This window comes from Ischnura elegans, chromosome 12 (genome assembly GCF_921293095.1).
Source record: "Ischnura elegans chromosome 12, ioIscEleg1.1, whole genome shotgun sequence".
Lineage (NCBI taxonomy): Eukaryota > Metazoa > Arthropoda > Insecta > Odonata > Coenagrionidae > Ischnura > Ischnura elegans.
In genome coordinates this window covers 29,649,900-29,665,642 of record NC_060257.1, presented here as the reverse complement: position 1 = coordinate 29,665,642, position 15,743 = coordinate 29,649,900, and the positions used below count along the sequence as shown (strand labels likewise).

At 34.0% G+C, this 15,743-nt stretch overlaps 1 protein-coding gene across 3 annotated transcripts in view; it reads right to left on the bottom strand.

Annotated features, from left to right (window-relative positions):
• The window catches only part of LOC124169801 (unconventional myosin-Va), a 199,078-nt gene that overhangs the window by 43,825 nt on the left and 139,510 nt on the right, over positions 1-15,743 (bottom strand). For all 3 annotated transcript variants that reach the window (XM_046548560.1, XM_046548562.1, XM_046548559.1), the window contains exons 2-12: positions 13,109-13,216; positions 9,975-10,146; positions 8,935-9,079; positions 7,398-7,554; positions 5,768-5,993; positions 4,676-4,920; positions 4,426-4,557; positions 3,700-3,915; positions 2,807-2,947; positions 1,893-2,099; positions 1,033-1,158 (exon numbers count right to left, since the gene is read on the bottom strand). In XM_046548560.1, the coding sequence (XP_046404516.1) occupies positions 1,033-1,158; positions 1,893-2,099; positions 2,807-2,947; positions 3,700-3,915; positions 4,426-4,557; positions 4,676-4,920; positions 5,768-5,993; positions 7,398-7,554; positions 8,935-9,079; positions 9,975-10,146; positions 13,109-13,216 (1,875 nt within the window). The remainder of the gene's footprint in view (positions 1-1,032; positions 1,159-1,892; positions 2,100-2,806; positions 2,948-3,699; positions 3,916-4,425; positions 4,558-4,675; positions 4,921-5,767; positions 5,994-7,397; positions 7,555-8,934; positions 9,080-9,974; positions 10,147-13,108; positions 13,217-15,743) is intronic.

The following is a 15,743-nucleotide window of genomic DNA, read 5'->3' as shown; positions in this document are numbered from 1 at the left end:
CAGTTGTGGTTAATTTTTTGCTTGTGGAGAAAAGACTATTTAGTATCGTTGTTATTTAACCTGTGCTTGATCCCCACAGCGTTGTTTTAGGTCATTCGTGTGTTTCTTCCGTGATATATAGTGGAAGTCTTGATGTGATTGTTGTGCTGTAGTGTGTTCATTTAGTAATGTATCGTTTGCCTCCAGTTTTTCGACTGGTTATACTAACGTTTGTGTTTAAAATGTAAGCATATTTATATAACTTAATTATGCGTACGTGCGTTACGTCGCCGACAAAAAACTACTAGTATTGTCGGAATAGTGTGTATCGCGCAGGTTTGTTTGTGTGAAGTGAAATTCTTGTGTTCTTGTTCTGATAATCATGGCAAAACTATACAGATTTTCGATAACTATTCATGATTGTGAGAAGTGATGTAAGATGTGGAAAAGCCCAATTAAAGTTTTCATGACACTGCTTCTAAAAATATTTCAACTTTAATTTTTGTTCACATGTTTTATTTATTCAGAATTCGGGATTCGTGAAATTTAGATGTTAAGTATATTCTACCTAATAATAAGTTTACCATATTGGATGCATTAATGTATTTGTAATTTTTTCAATTGAACTGTTCCATTGAAAAGTGACAAATTTCAATGGATTTTTTTTTCAATTGTAAAAATTTTCATTTGAACTGTTCCATTGAAAATTTTTCAATTGAACTGTTCCATTGAAATTTGTCACTTTTCAATGGAACATTTCAATTGAATTTTTTCCCATGATTTTTTCCAATAGGGTAACGAAATACGTTTCATAATTAACTTCTTAAATCTGTGTTAATAATTTTGTTTGACTTGCCATATGTTTGCACACAAACCAACAGGGCCAATAAATATTATTACTATCATAATTCAAGGTGTTTTGGACATAAGCAGGGGCTGCTATTATCAAACATTGATTTAGGCATACACTGGAATGGAATCAAGAAACAACTAGGAACTACATGGTTTAGTCCATCATGAGAAAAACTGTAGCCCTGTAGTAATCCAACTTACAGTGCGCTTGTGCTGTTTCGTAACAGTTCCAACCTTTGGAGTGGCAGAAATCAATTTTTTACCAGGAACCATAAGCTTCTTTTTCTCTGGAGCTTCTTCGGTAAATAATTTGGCCAGTAGTTTATTCTGCAAGAATAATTACACAAATAAAATTGAAAAATTCTAGAAAATGATCAGTAACTGAGCTTGGTCAGAAAGATAATAGTTTAGGAATTTATAATTGGCATCTACATGAACAACAGGAGTTTTACTTAATATTAATTTATAAAAACACACACTCAAAAATATGTATAAAAATTACAAATCATCAATAGCTTGCAGCAATGTGCTTTTACAACACCTCCATTACTCAATAGACAAATACTCTAAACACAGCTCTAAAAATTAAAAGTTATGAAACGTTTGATATTTACAATCAAACCTGCACTATATTAAACAAATTTGTTCTAAATGAAGAAAGTAATTATAAATTACAACTGCAGCAATATTGCTTCTCATTTTATAGGCTGAATACCATCCCGCACACTTCTTTATCATCCACATTTTTAGAAGGAATTTTCTCTAAACGGAGTAAAGTAGCAACATTATGAAATAAATTTTATAATAAAATATTATTTCAAACATGAGCACAAATATGCCTATTCTCTTCAAACAATTTCATATTTTTTAGGCAGTTGAAATTGTTGAAAAGAGTTGTTCAAGAAACAATATTAGGTTTTTCTCTTTTGCTTAGTATAGTAAATGTTATGTACAAATATAATTTAAATACAAAACTACTTCATTTCAGTTAGAATTGTTTACTTCACTACTTATCACTTAATTTCAGTAATTTAGTATGATTAAGAAATAATCCAAACTACCTGTCCTGTGCGCAGAACTTCCATTTGCTCCTCAATAACTGTGTCTCTATTCTTTTCCAGGAAACCACCACTTTCGTACTGTACATCATCAGCAAAGTGCCGTATAACAAATGCACTATTGCTGAACCTTGGTTTTGCAAAGTGCTTCCACTTTGCACATCGTTCAAACAATTTATCTGCCCATGATTGATCAGTTCCTTTAGGCATCTGTAAAGCGATAATAATTATAAAGATACACAACTAGCTTCACGAATTCAGACTTCAACTGGGCATGCAGCCACCAATTGGCTACATTGGGGTAGGGGGGAAGTTGAAGGTATGAGGATTGCTAATACTTGTATTTCATTGTCAATTTGCATACATTGGGAAAAACCATACATTTTAATATACCAGCTATACATATGTATCATTTACATAGTGCTTAAAGTTAAATTCATTCATTTGTTATTGGCAGAAATTATGAAATGTAACTGTATCAAAAAATGGAGTGCACCAAGGCAAGAAGTCTTCTAAGCAGATAGTTGTCATAAGACAAATTTTTTTAGTGGGGCCGACACCCCCTAAGTCTCCCCTTAGTTATGGTCGCGACTTAAGAATCTTGAAAAATGCCATAATGGTACTCGCCCAGTCACAAAAATTTATATCCTATAAACATATATTAAAAACTAACTGTAACACCTTCAGAGTATGGATAGGTTAGAGTGATTTTTGGCTTTGTTCATACGGCCAAGATTGAAACAAAAAAACACCCTAATCACCTGTTTCTCCACTGACTCTACCTCTCCTCCTCCTACTTTTACAACCCTAAGAATATTCATGATAAATAGTTACCATTTTTAATGACATCCATGACAATGACAATGACAATTTGACATATGCACATATTGGATTAAAGTTAGGATCATAATACTCACTCGGCATTCCTCGTCTAATAAATCCAGGATTCCAAGTTTGCTTTCAATGAGATCAATGCATGGCTGATTATCACAGAAGTCAATAAATTTCCAATCAATTTCTTCTTTTACGTACTCTTCCTGTTCTAATTTAAAAACATGCTGCAAGAAATATTAAAATACAATTAAACTCTGAACCATTACTTAGCTTCCACAAAAGAGGTAAAATTTTCAATTCATCATTACTTTTTCAATATTAATTATATTTATTGATTTTGTTTTAAAAATACCTCCAAGTTGCTTTAAAAGCAGGGTATTAGATAAGATAAGATTTATTCATCGAAGAGACACATTACACAGTGGCTACTGGTATATGCATAGGATAAGTCAATATGCAAGAAATCTTACATAAATTACAAAAAGAAAGTGTGTATTACAAATTTGGCACCAAGTATTCTTTAATGCTATAAAAACATTTATCAACCAGATATTCATGGACCATTTTTTTAAAAACAGGTATCCTCATTTCTTTTTTAATGTGTTCTGGTAGGTTATTGTATAATTTCACACACATAGACCATTGGATGCCATAGACAAATTATTTGGCTTAACATGTAGGTTGTTACATTGCCTTGTGCCATACATGTGTATTTTACTATTCAATTCAAATCTGCAACTATTTTGTTTCACGAGTAATACACAATGATAAATATAAACGCAAGGGGCGGATAATAATTTTAAACTTTTAAATAGAGGACGACAATGGGCATAGTAACTTTTACAACACATCACTCTCACCATCTTTTTTAATTCTATTATGATTGATCATCTGTTTGATTGATCATCTATTATGATTGATCTCGAGTAGTTACAACAAATTATCAAATATGTTTTTGATTAAAAAATGTACATACCTGGTTAAACTGTTGCTGTAGTTTTTCATTGGCATAGTTGATGCAAAATTGCTCAAAGCTATTTATTTCGAAGGTCTCAAAACCATAAATGTCGAGCACACCAATAAACTTGTGCGTCTTAATACTACTTTCTAATGCTTTGTTGACAACTTCCACAATCCAGTTGAATAAGCATGCATAGACATGTTTTGCGAGGGCATCTCGGGCAGCTTGAGCCTGGAAGAAGACCAAAATTTAACCATGGTGCCTTTACAAATTTTAGCAATGAAAGTGATTTGATTTTGAAGCAAAGAGATTTGATTAACATGTTGACTGCCATGCTGGTCATAGTGACCACCAATGAAAGTTACTGATGCACCATGATATTCATAGAGGTTGGCACTAAATTTTAGTAAATATCTGATGCTGTGAGTGACTGGGAATAATATTTTAGGCATACATCGTAGCCAAAGTGGACATTATGAATGCAGTACTTAAAAACAGAGTGTAATTCACAAGAAATGATATTTCTACTTGTCATGGACCAATGATATTCAACTGATAAAATAACACCAACAGAATCAGGGAAAATATGAACTAAAATCCATGGAAGTCAACATATTAAGAACCAGAACCAAGAACTGTCAACAGGAATGGAACTAGATTTGGAACTTAAAAAAGATTAGAACCAACCCTTACTTGATTAATTTCAAGACAATGACTACATAAACTTTTCTGTGAACTTACCTGTTCAGCAGTCATGGGTTTAGTGAAAACTTCTCTCGTACTAACAATTTTTCTATGGCACAACCAGTGTCCCATTTCGGCTTGGTCTATCTGCATCAAATGACTAAATAATTTTAGGTGCTTATCTTTCCGCTAAAAAAAAATGAAAGCACGGAATTAGATATAGCCCATTCATACAAGCAAGGATTAAAAAAAAAATGTTTCCAGAGGACCTACATCCTCCAATAAGTGATTATTCAGCAATACTCACAGAAATATGACTTCCTTCTCTGCCTTCATCTTTTTTATCATCTGATGGATTTCCACCCTCAAGGATATTCACATTCCCCAGGTGAAGGACAGCAGCGAGGACCCTAAACATGGACATCTGGTCACTTTCCGAAAATCCTAACAATGTCAGAGCTGACCTGGTCTCCGAAAATGCTTCCAAGTCATCGACTCCGTCAATATTTGGACTCTCACCTTGATTTGTATAGTGAAAAAAGTCTTGGACCTCTGTTTAATTAGAAAAAGAAGATTATGGTATTAGTGATTATATACAGAGGAAGATGAAATGTGGAGAAACATGCTGATTAATACATGAAGATTGGCTTAAAGCAAGTTCCAGAGGATTTCCTGAATGAATACAAACTAGCTGTACAGTAAAAACTAAGGTGGACATCCATAGCCCTTGCCATTCTTATCGACAATTTTATGACTGGTACATAAAATTAATACGTCACAAAACACACCAACTTCCTATTCATCCATTAGGACCCCCACAAGCACAATTTTTATCTATGTCTGATTCCATCGTCAGACCAAGCAAATGGAATGTGTAACATCCAATGATTAATGTAAGGGATGGAGCATAGGAAAATATTTTTCTAAAAGCTAGCCCTTGTACTTGTTTTTGAAAAAAGAAAATAACAGAATAGGGAAATCTAGACTTCAGTAATAAAATTAATTTAAGTGGGCATAAAAATCTAGTGCCAATTAAAATAATATTGATTGCTGCACATTATTAATATACTATGTAAACTAGATCATATTATACATGTACATGACTAGACTTTGTACGTACAGGAATTTACACAATAGTTTATCCTAAGTGATTATACTACTATCAAAATTTACATGTTGTAGCCAGCTGCATGCAATTCAGGATACAAAATTTGTTCCCAATTCATTTTCATCAAAATACATATACAAAAGGGCCTCATGAACATGAGTTCTTTCATCTCATTAGATTTAATAATGCATACATAATCAATTTAATTGAATCATCAAAATTCATAATCAAGATCAATTAATAATTGCATCATGAGAAAAATGTGTTTGTTTACAGTTTTTATGTTCTTACCCAAGTGAAGGTCTTGCAAGAGTGGAAGTTCTCGTGCAGCACATAGTTGATAAAATATATGATAATTCCTCTCTCCAGCTGCTTGAAACACAACTCGGGACTTTTCCAAGAGATAAGTCCTCATTGATGCCCCTGTGATGTGGTGGTTATCGTTGAAGTGGATTTCTACAAATTTTCCAAATCTTGAGCTGTTATCATTCCTTGTTGTCTTTGCATTTCCAATTGCCTGAGGGATAAAAATATAAAAAAAAATTTGCAGTGTGATGAAATACCAGAAAATTTGCTCCACAAATTTTATAATAAGTGGCAATACTTTAATGAGATAGTTAAAATATGGGCCACTTAAAAATTTTGATAACCATGCACATCAAATAAATCTTGGGCAGTTATCATTCCTTGTCCTCTTCACATTTCCAATTGCCTGAGGGATGAATTCCAAAAATTCATTGCAGTGTGATCAAATTCCAGAAGAGATGCTCAATAAAATTTTATAATATGAAGTAACAATATTTTAACAAGAGAGTTAAAATATGGGCTACTTAAAGATTTTGATAACCATGTGTGTCATCAGCATAAAAGATGAGTGATTATTATATAATGCCAGGTAAACAACAGGCTGCATAATCCATAAAAAAAACCGGATACATCAGAGCAACGGAACGTGATATCATTACCGTCAATCTAAGAGGCAGTCGATTCAAAGTGCAACCTCGATAAAACGAGACCCCACGGTGATCAAATAAACTGTAGCTATAGCAAATAGTCGCTTCACCAGAGGTGGAGCAAATAAGAGCCAATAAACCCATAGTCAACACTTATATAAGAACAGAAATGGTGCGGCGAACGTGTCGACTGCTTTCTGCCGCCCAAGGAACGAAAGAAGATCGAGCATTCGCCAACGTTAATGCCACAGTATTTTCACAAAATTGAACTACTTATTTATCAAATGATGGTTTACCACATAAATTTGAGACTGAGCACTCCACGTCAACTTCATTTCTAACAGATCACCAGCAATTACAGAAATTATGGACTCTTGGTGAAGGTTTTCCGGCAATGTAAACTCTCGTTATGGTGCCAACACCAAAAGGGCCTCGTAAAAATGGATATTTTTTACAAGCTAATTATAAGGTTAATTGATGGTGCTCCGGCTATCTCTCGTAATGGTGGGGGTCTTGCAATAGCCGGTACTTTTAACAAGGTTCCACTGTAATTATTTTCCTGTAGTCAGAAAGAATCTCCTGATGCGTTCAAAAGGAGAGTCAAAGAGTTACTAATTAATAAATGTTATTATGATATAAAAGACTTTTTAAATGATTACACTTTTGTTAAATAATTATGGTGTATCTTTGTGTATTGCTTTTAAAATTGTGCATTGCTTTTAAAATTGAAATTCAAACTAAATAATTAAGGAATTATGTGGTATATCGTTGTATATGTACCTGAAACATTGTAACTTATGTCTTTGTCCCATCTGTATGCTTTTGACGAAACCATGCATATATATGCCAACGGTGAAATTAATATATTATTATTACTATCAATAGCTGGCTGTGCCAACAATAGAAGAAAATGAGAGATTTGAGCATTTTAGTGCAAGATTGAAAATTTATTTTAAGGTGTAACTCACCTCCATAATAGGACTGGATGCCAAGACCTTTTTCTCCACCTGAGTCTCGGTCGATGAACCACCAACAGTTGCGAAGTACCGCATGGCATATTTGGCTGATACAGTTTTCCCAGCACCAGACTCACCAGAAACAATAATTGACTGATTCTGAGACTCCCTGAAAACAGTAAATCACGCATAGAAAATTTATTATAATTATTAAGAGTATTCTATTACTTTGCTAGCAGAGTTACTAAAGTTTGAAAGGCAGAAGAAGAAAGTTAAGAGAAAAATGTTAAGGGCATGAATTTAAAAATTAATTAGCCCTTTTAGTACCACTAAGCAAATCAATTGTCCCAAGGGATATAGGTGAAGATTCTCACCATCAGCTAGGAGTTTATACACATTCACCAACTCTTTTCTTTGGATCATATTCTGTATGCAATTAATTAGTTCACCTTATACTTTCAAATCACTAAATTCAACCAATTCAGGCATGATATAGTGGAAGTCTGACATATTAAAATAAAATATAATTTCCCTTTTCCACTATTATAATAACCCCAATAGCCATTGACAATGTTCAATACTTGCAATGTGAAACATAATTTGATGCTTTCCCTGCAAATAATGTGGGTAAACTCTTCTTTCTCGGCATTCTCACCAGGTTAATTTATATCTATATTAGCCAACGTTTCAAGTTCTGACTCGAGGATCATCCTCGGGGCTGCTGAATGTTGCTCTAACGTTGGCTAATATGGATAAATTAACCCGGTGGGAATCCCAAGAAGAGTACACCCACAATGTGAAACATGTTTATTTAAATTTATAGGAGTTAACAAACAAATTATTCACAAAAGCCCCAGCATTTTTTTGTGCTGACCAATGACTAAAAAAATATGTAATAAAACAACTGAAATATTATTCCACAATATTTTTAGATAGAAGGTTTGAAATCCCTTTGGAAAAATAAGCGATTAAAATTGGTACATTTGGGAATGGTGAAATAGTATACTGGGATGGAAAGAGAAAGTTTTATTTCCCTACTTATGGATACATATATTTGATCCAGCCTTTCAACAATTATATTTATAAATTGACTAGATAAGATTGTGAATCATGTTCAAAGGTGGTAAATTATATTAAATGGGAAGAGAAAAGAAAAGCTTATTTTTGCAACCCATGCTGATATTTGTAACACTTTTTATTAAGAATGTCACTTATTGAAATTATGAATGATTTAGTAATTTAGCACATATATGGTGGATGGTAAAAATATACGAGTTAAATCCCATTATTTACACTAAAAAAATTACAAAATATTGTTTCCATCGGCAGTACAATCTTATAATTGATTTAGGTCCAATAAGCATGGTAAAATGTGCCACAAAATCATTGAAGTAAGTATATAATTCAGTACAAGGCACTCTAGCATAAACTTTCTCCTTATTAAAATTGTACAATTTTCAATAAAAAAATAAAGTAAGGAGGATTCTAGCATAATTTAAATTATTGAATACATTAAAAATCATTGCATCAACAAAATATAATGCCATACCTCTCTAGTTTGGTGTATGCTTCTTCCGCAACTGCAAATATGTGAGGATCAAGCTCACCCATAGCCTGACCCCGATACAGCCATATGATATCATTTCCATAAATTGGAAGTTCTTCATATGGATTGATGGCAACAAGCACAATACCTGAAAACAAACAAATAAGTGAATACTTCAACATATCACTCACTCACTCCTAAGAATGGAAAAGATTGCAAAGATGCACCATATCAAGAGAAGGAGGTGTCAACACCTTAAATTTTCCCTCTCCATCTCAAATAATAATAATAATATCTTTATTCATCTGTAGCACAATAATGATTGTGGAAGATGTCGTCAATTAATACACCTCTTGTGAGGACACAGTAATAAGAAATACCCTGGATATAATGTACATCTTATAATTCATTGAGTCAAACAGTCATCTTTGTCATTCTTCAAAAGATATCTTATAGGGATTAAAATAAATTATTTACAGTCAGTTCCTTCAAGTCATTGTGTTCAAACAATATTCTGTTTAAAATGAACTTTTTAAAGATATGTAATCCCAGGACGGGCCTCAAATAGGGACAGTGCAAACTATAAACCCCAAAGCATAATTTACTTTTCCACTTGCATGATTTATGGTAGTGATTGCTCAGGAATTATATTTCAAATTCAATTATATTTTTTACATACTAAAGTAGAATGAAAATAATTTAAAATTCAATTTTTAAGTATTTCCCCAATTTAATTAAAGTGATAGATAAAAGATGATAAAAAGAACCTGCCACAGTGTAAGTGAAAAGACAAAAAATTTAACGATTAGAAGTTGTGACTGAAGACATTCAAGAGCTAAGTGGAAGTTGAGATCATATAATTTATTATAAAAGTTAATATAAGTTTTCAGTCAGAATGAATTATGAAATGAACTCCATCCAGACATGAATTTAGGCAGTTCTACCAGAAATCAATGACACCATAACGGCTAGTCCAGCAGAACTTAAACATAGAAAATTGGAGCTGCAATAAACTGGAGATGAGATAACAAATTTCAACTCACCACAGTAGGTGTAGATGGAGTTGTGGTTGCAGAAACGGACCTTGAGGTTGTAGAGCACGGCCGGCTCATGGAGGTATGAGAGAGATGTGAGGTCATTCTCTCCGATGAGAATGTCTGGGTTCCTAAGGGGGGGGAGGCCAACATTCCCACCTTTCACCTCCAATTCTACCACCTGCAAAAAAATATACAAACACTCAAAGACTCCAAAGAATTCTTGAACATTAAAATTGGTAAAAAAAAGTTTCAATTTTAAATTATTCTTCATAAACTACATGCCATCCAGTGACACATTTAGCACTGGTTGAGGACAGCAGCTGCTTTGGGGCCTCGCAGGCTCAAGAAAAACATTGAAATTTAATTTGAAATAAAAAGAAAATTTATTGATAAGTGAACATTTAAATGTCATGAAACACAACTTGGATTGGTGAGAGGGTAGGAAATATTTCAAAGCATAATATTTGCTTAAATAGAGGGTTGCCAGTGCAGTGCTGTTTTTTGAAGTGACGGTACACCTGTATATCAAGTTCCAGGAAGCCAGAGTGTGGTGTGTAGCTGAGCGGATTAAAGATATGTTTGGGAAGGGGGGGGGGGGTTCTCTTTGCCTATCTTGCTTTTGAGCCCCAAGGTTCTAAATCCGGCACTGATGCCATCCCATGTATGTACAATAACAACCAAATCATCATAAAATCACTAATACAAATGTGATAATAACATAATTTGAACATCCGAAGGCCTTAATATGGTTACTCACTAATTTAGGATGCATTTATGCTGTTTTTATATTTTTATGCAATCGCAAATGTATTGATTACCTCCATTTATACTTGCTATAAAATTTTATTTTATTGGGCTACCGCCCAAACTTCTTCACCAAATATTTATGAAAGCACAATGCAATCAATATGAAATACAAGATATAAAATAAAGGCTGTTTTGATGAACCATATGAGCCTGAAATGACCATGACCATGAAAAAAATCAAAAATATCTTCCTGATAATTACTACCAGTGTTTACTGAATTTGCAAAGGCATCATTGATTGAAAACTGTCACTTCATGATAACCAATAGCCAATAAACAATTCCACATTATCAATAACAATAGGCTTCTTTTCATAAAAAAACCCTTGCCCAAATTATTTTCAATAGCTTATATAAGGAAGATAAATTGTAGAGGTACTGGCACCATACTACAACTATGTACCTTTAAAGATGATAGGCAAAACTTAAAATAGAAATCAACCATTAAAGAATTCCAGAATATGCTCTAACTTGGATTTCTTTGGAAAATAATAGGCAATAAGTATGGAAACAGATAATACTGACATAAGACTTTTTCAGTCATGCTTTGTTAGGTTATTTATGGTATTAGCATTGACTTCAGATGTTAAATCCTCAAAAATAAATTTGGAGAACACTTTGAACATTTATTACTCAGTATCAGCTAAACCAATTCACTGGGGTGGCAAAATACAGAAGTGAATATATTTTACACAAAAACTACCAACCTTTATCGATACACCTGGCTCCATTATACACATTTGCGTCATGAAAGGACACATCAGTAGAGTTAATAAATTGCATGTGAAATCAGGGTGTCCAGCCAAAGCAGAAAAAAATCATACATAATTCCTGGCTTTTGATGGAAATTGTACAAAATTCCAGGTTAATCCTATGCAACTCTCATAGGTGAATTCACGGGAGGCCATGTGCCCCCCCTCCCCCTCCCCCGATGGTTGAAAAATATAACTGATAAATTCAGGCTTCACTTTGTGAAACCTCTCCGTATTGGAAATAAAACGAATAACTCTTACAAGGAGACATCGCCAAAGTGATGTTCAGGATCTGGATGTGGATGTTATTATCTGAAACTATATAGGTAAGGTAGAAAAAGTGTCACGGCTTTCTTCCACATAGACCCGGGTTCGAGAGATATTCGCGTGTAAAGATTTCGCACAGCATGACATCCCTAGAGTAATCGCTCTCTGTTAACTATGGCTGTGGCGGCGCGGCCTAGGGCTCTAGTCCTGCAATCTGTTGTGGGTGTTCTGGGTTCGAGTCCCAGTGTCGGCAATACTTTTTCTCTCTTCTAATTTTTGAAATCACTGTTACCATTTATCCCCATTTGTTTTAACCTCAAATCTTTACAAGCGAATATCTCTCGAACCCGGTCCAATGTGGAAGAAAGCCGTGACACTTTCTCTACCTCACCTATATAGATTCAGAAAATAACATCTGCATCCAGATCCCGAACATCACTTTGGCGATGTCTCCTTGTTAGTAAGGTTCGCTTGTGTATTTAAATAGGCACAACCTGGGTTTCGTAATGTAGTTACATCTTCAGGTTGCATACATACGTCGTTACATTTTACACCTGAAGATTTAACTTCGTTACAAAACCTGGGTCGTGCCTATTTAAATACACAAGTGAAACTTACAAAGTTTTATTCTTTTTATTTCCGGTTAAAAAATAGAAAAGACTTTTAATATGGTTCAACTACGTTTGTTTTATTTTGTGTAATATGGAACCTCAATGATTTAATTTAATATTGATAACTTTCATATCATAGAGAATATTTTCTACAGTAATTGTTGTACTATGTTTTTAATCTCAAATGTGAGAAAGACCTGTCACATCCTTGTGCCCCTCCCAGAATATCCTGGATCCGCCCCTGATTACTGCAAATTTTCAAACACCCAATATTACTTCAATAGTTTTAAAGAATATAATCTCTAGGTATTATTTTATGCTCCTGATGTATAGACTTACACTTTATAATAGAAATTTTAGACGCCACCTGGCATTTTATTCTTTGTGTTTTTAAATCAAGGGTGATAGAAATTTCAATTCTATTGTCTTATCTGACATTTCATGTTCCTATGCAGCTGTAAAAATTCTACTAAGCTACTGCACTTAAAATTATGACAAACATATTTTAGGCTAGGAAAATGGGTTTTGAACTGGCAAAATTTCATGAGAAATTAATTTGAAATAAAAGATTTCGAAATTCAAGGTTGGAGCAAAAAATCATTAATGATTCACGCATAATAATAATTCCAGGGATTAGAAATGAACGCATAATTCCTGATTTTCCAGGTCACTAGGCACCCTGAAAATTCATAATTGGCACCCACCTTTCCATTCTTGGTTGTGACACGAATGGCATTTCCACCAACGTAATCTTCCACTAGTTCTGCACCCTCCCATACTGTATCGGAATTTGGAATCCATACACGAGCCCCCTGAAAAAAGAAGAAAAATTCATTATAACACAGAGCATTTCAAGAGGGTATTTAACTTTCGCATACTCAATAAGGGGGGATACATTCATTACATGAGGTGATTAGGAGGGATAAAGAGGAGGTCCTGGTATTACTGTATTTTCCGTAAGTAACAGTGTACAAATGTGATCTTAGTATGTAATCTTAAATACCAGTCTTAACTAATCTTAAATAAAAAATTAACCAAATTGTTTTTTATAAATCCAACACAATGAAGCATAGATTAGTCATCTTTACACAGAGAATATGCAACTTGAACAATCTCACGTGAGGTTAGAGAGAGTGTAGAGGGGGTCAAGCCAAATCTCACGATATCTCACTAAGGGAGAGGAGGGGTCCAAAAATGGCCAAAATCACTTCACATAGTTAACGGACGACCTCTAACCAAGGCTGCAGCTGGGGTAAGGGTGGTTTCAAATCTACCCCATAATATCTCTCAGACAGCATCCCCCAAAGTTGCACTCCCTCTCAAAATGAACACCCAATTTTTTTCTATTAAAAGTCACACCACATCAGTTAAACAAATGCATGGTGTGACATGGAAATAAAAATACAAGATCATAATATAAAATAACTTTGAGCAAAGAGCTTTCTACTGGCCTTTGCTCCATATAAGGAAATAAATTTTTTTTATAAACTTATGTGTTTCATTTAAACCTCTGAGGTGGCACAAAACTGAATAATCAGATTAAATTATTCCATATATTTAAGAACTCAAATTGGATGGCAAAATAATCAACACTATCATTTTCTGGCAAATGTAGCCAATGGCCTCAACATCTAATGCAGGTTCATTTTTTACCATAGTAATTCATGTTAATTTTGTTGCGGTTGGAGGGCATTCTTCACGTAGATTGTGTAAATATCCAATGTGAAGGATATCCTCTCAAGGGTATTCACCAGAGCCTCGGTATTTACTCAGGGTTAAGGGTGATGGCCTCAGTATTTTCTCTGTATAAGGTGTACAATTAAATAATACAATTGATATTACATCGAAGCAGTATTTGTTAAACATCTGACAAAGTGATCTTAAAAGAAAATTTTTTTTTTCTAATTCCCAAATAATACAAGGTAACAAAATTTAATAAGTCAGGTAATGGCCATGAACTACAACAGGACATATGGACTAGGAAAATACCCATTGGGAATGGTATTTATTAGAGGGCAATTTTTCCAGGAAATACAATGTGTATTTGTCCAGGTATATTTAGTTCCAAATAAAATAATGTCATGAGGGCATTTGCACAGTCAAGAGTTATGAAGCATGAGGAAACATTATTTCAACGTTTAGGTAATCCACTGGCCAGAAAAATGCTTTTGATAGACCATAGGTACCTATTCTTCAAAAGGACTCTTTCCCTTAACTTTTGGAATAAAATAAAGTCACACATAAATGACATCAGCCCCTGAGAAAAAATACGTATGCAACCCGCATTTCTTGTCTTTCGCCGCTACGCCAATCGTCTACTACATCATATACACCCAAGCTTAACAAAATATTCAATAATTAACAACTATAATCCAGGTGTATCGATCAGATAATAACGAGGCAGAGAAAAAAATTTTCCCATTGACACTGAGGCGTATACGAGGGGGGAAACCAGGGGAACCGAATCCCCCTACACCCCTGAAATGAGGAAAATATCCAGTATTTACTCTGTCTACCACCCGCCGCTGAAATCTATCGTAGTACTTCTTATTTTTATACTAAAACTACCTGGAAAAATAACTTATAAACACCAGTCCTAACGGGCATTTTCCAAGCCTACATGTCAGGTTGTAGTTCATGACAATTCCCTGACTTCTTAATTTTTTAATTTTTTTAATTTGAGTTACTAGGTAACAAAATATATTGTTTTTGATTTTAAGATTTACTTCGATTTAAGGTTCATATTATTATTTATACGTCACCTTGTACCGACTAAATACCTAGGCCATCAGTAGAGCCTATTGAATACCCATTTCATTCCTTTTGTTAATTCACATTTATTTTACACATAAAATATTATTGGGTGTCCTTGCATAAATTCACTGAACCTTACATTGAACTTGGCCTCCCCAGAGATAAAATATATATGAGGAGGTGAGAAGCAAAGGGCCACAAGTGATTTTTCTTCTACACGGAATTTGGTACAGAAATTAGATAAAGAAAACAAACAAGATCAAATAGAAATTTAGTAGTGCATTTTATTTTTCTACTCGAGGTCAGCACAAAACAGAGACTCACTCCCAACCTTGGCAACCAAGTTTTTGCATATTTTTTCTACCAATTTCTGTACCAAACTCTGTTTAGAAAAAAATCAATTGCACCCCTTGGATTCTCACCCCCTGACATACTTTCCCCTCTACTCATACTCTATAACTCATACTCTCCTCATACTCTAACTCATACTCTATAACTCATACTCTATAAATCATACTCTATAAATCATACTCTATAACTCATACTCTACTACAACAATATACGTGTGCTTAACCGCCTCATAAT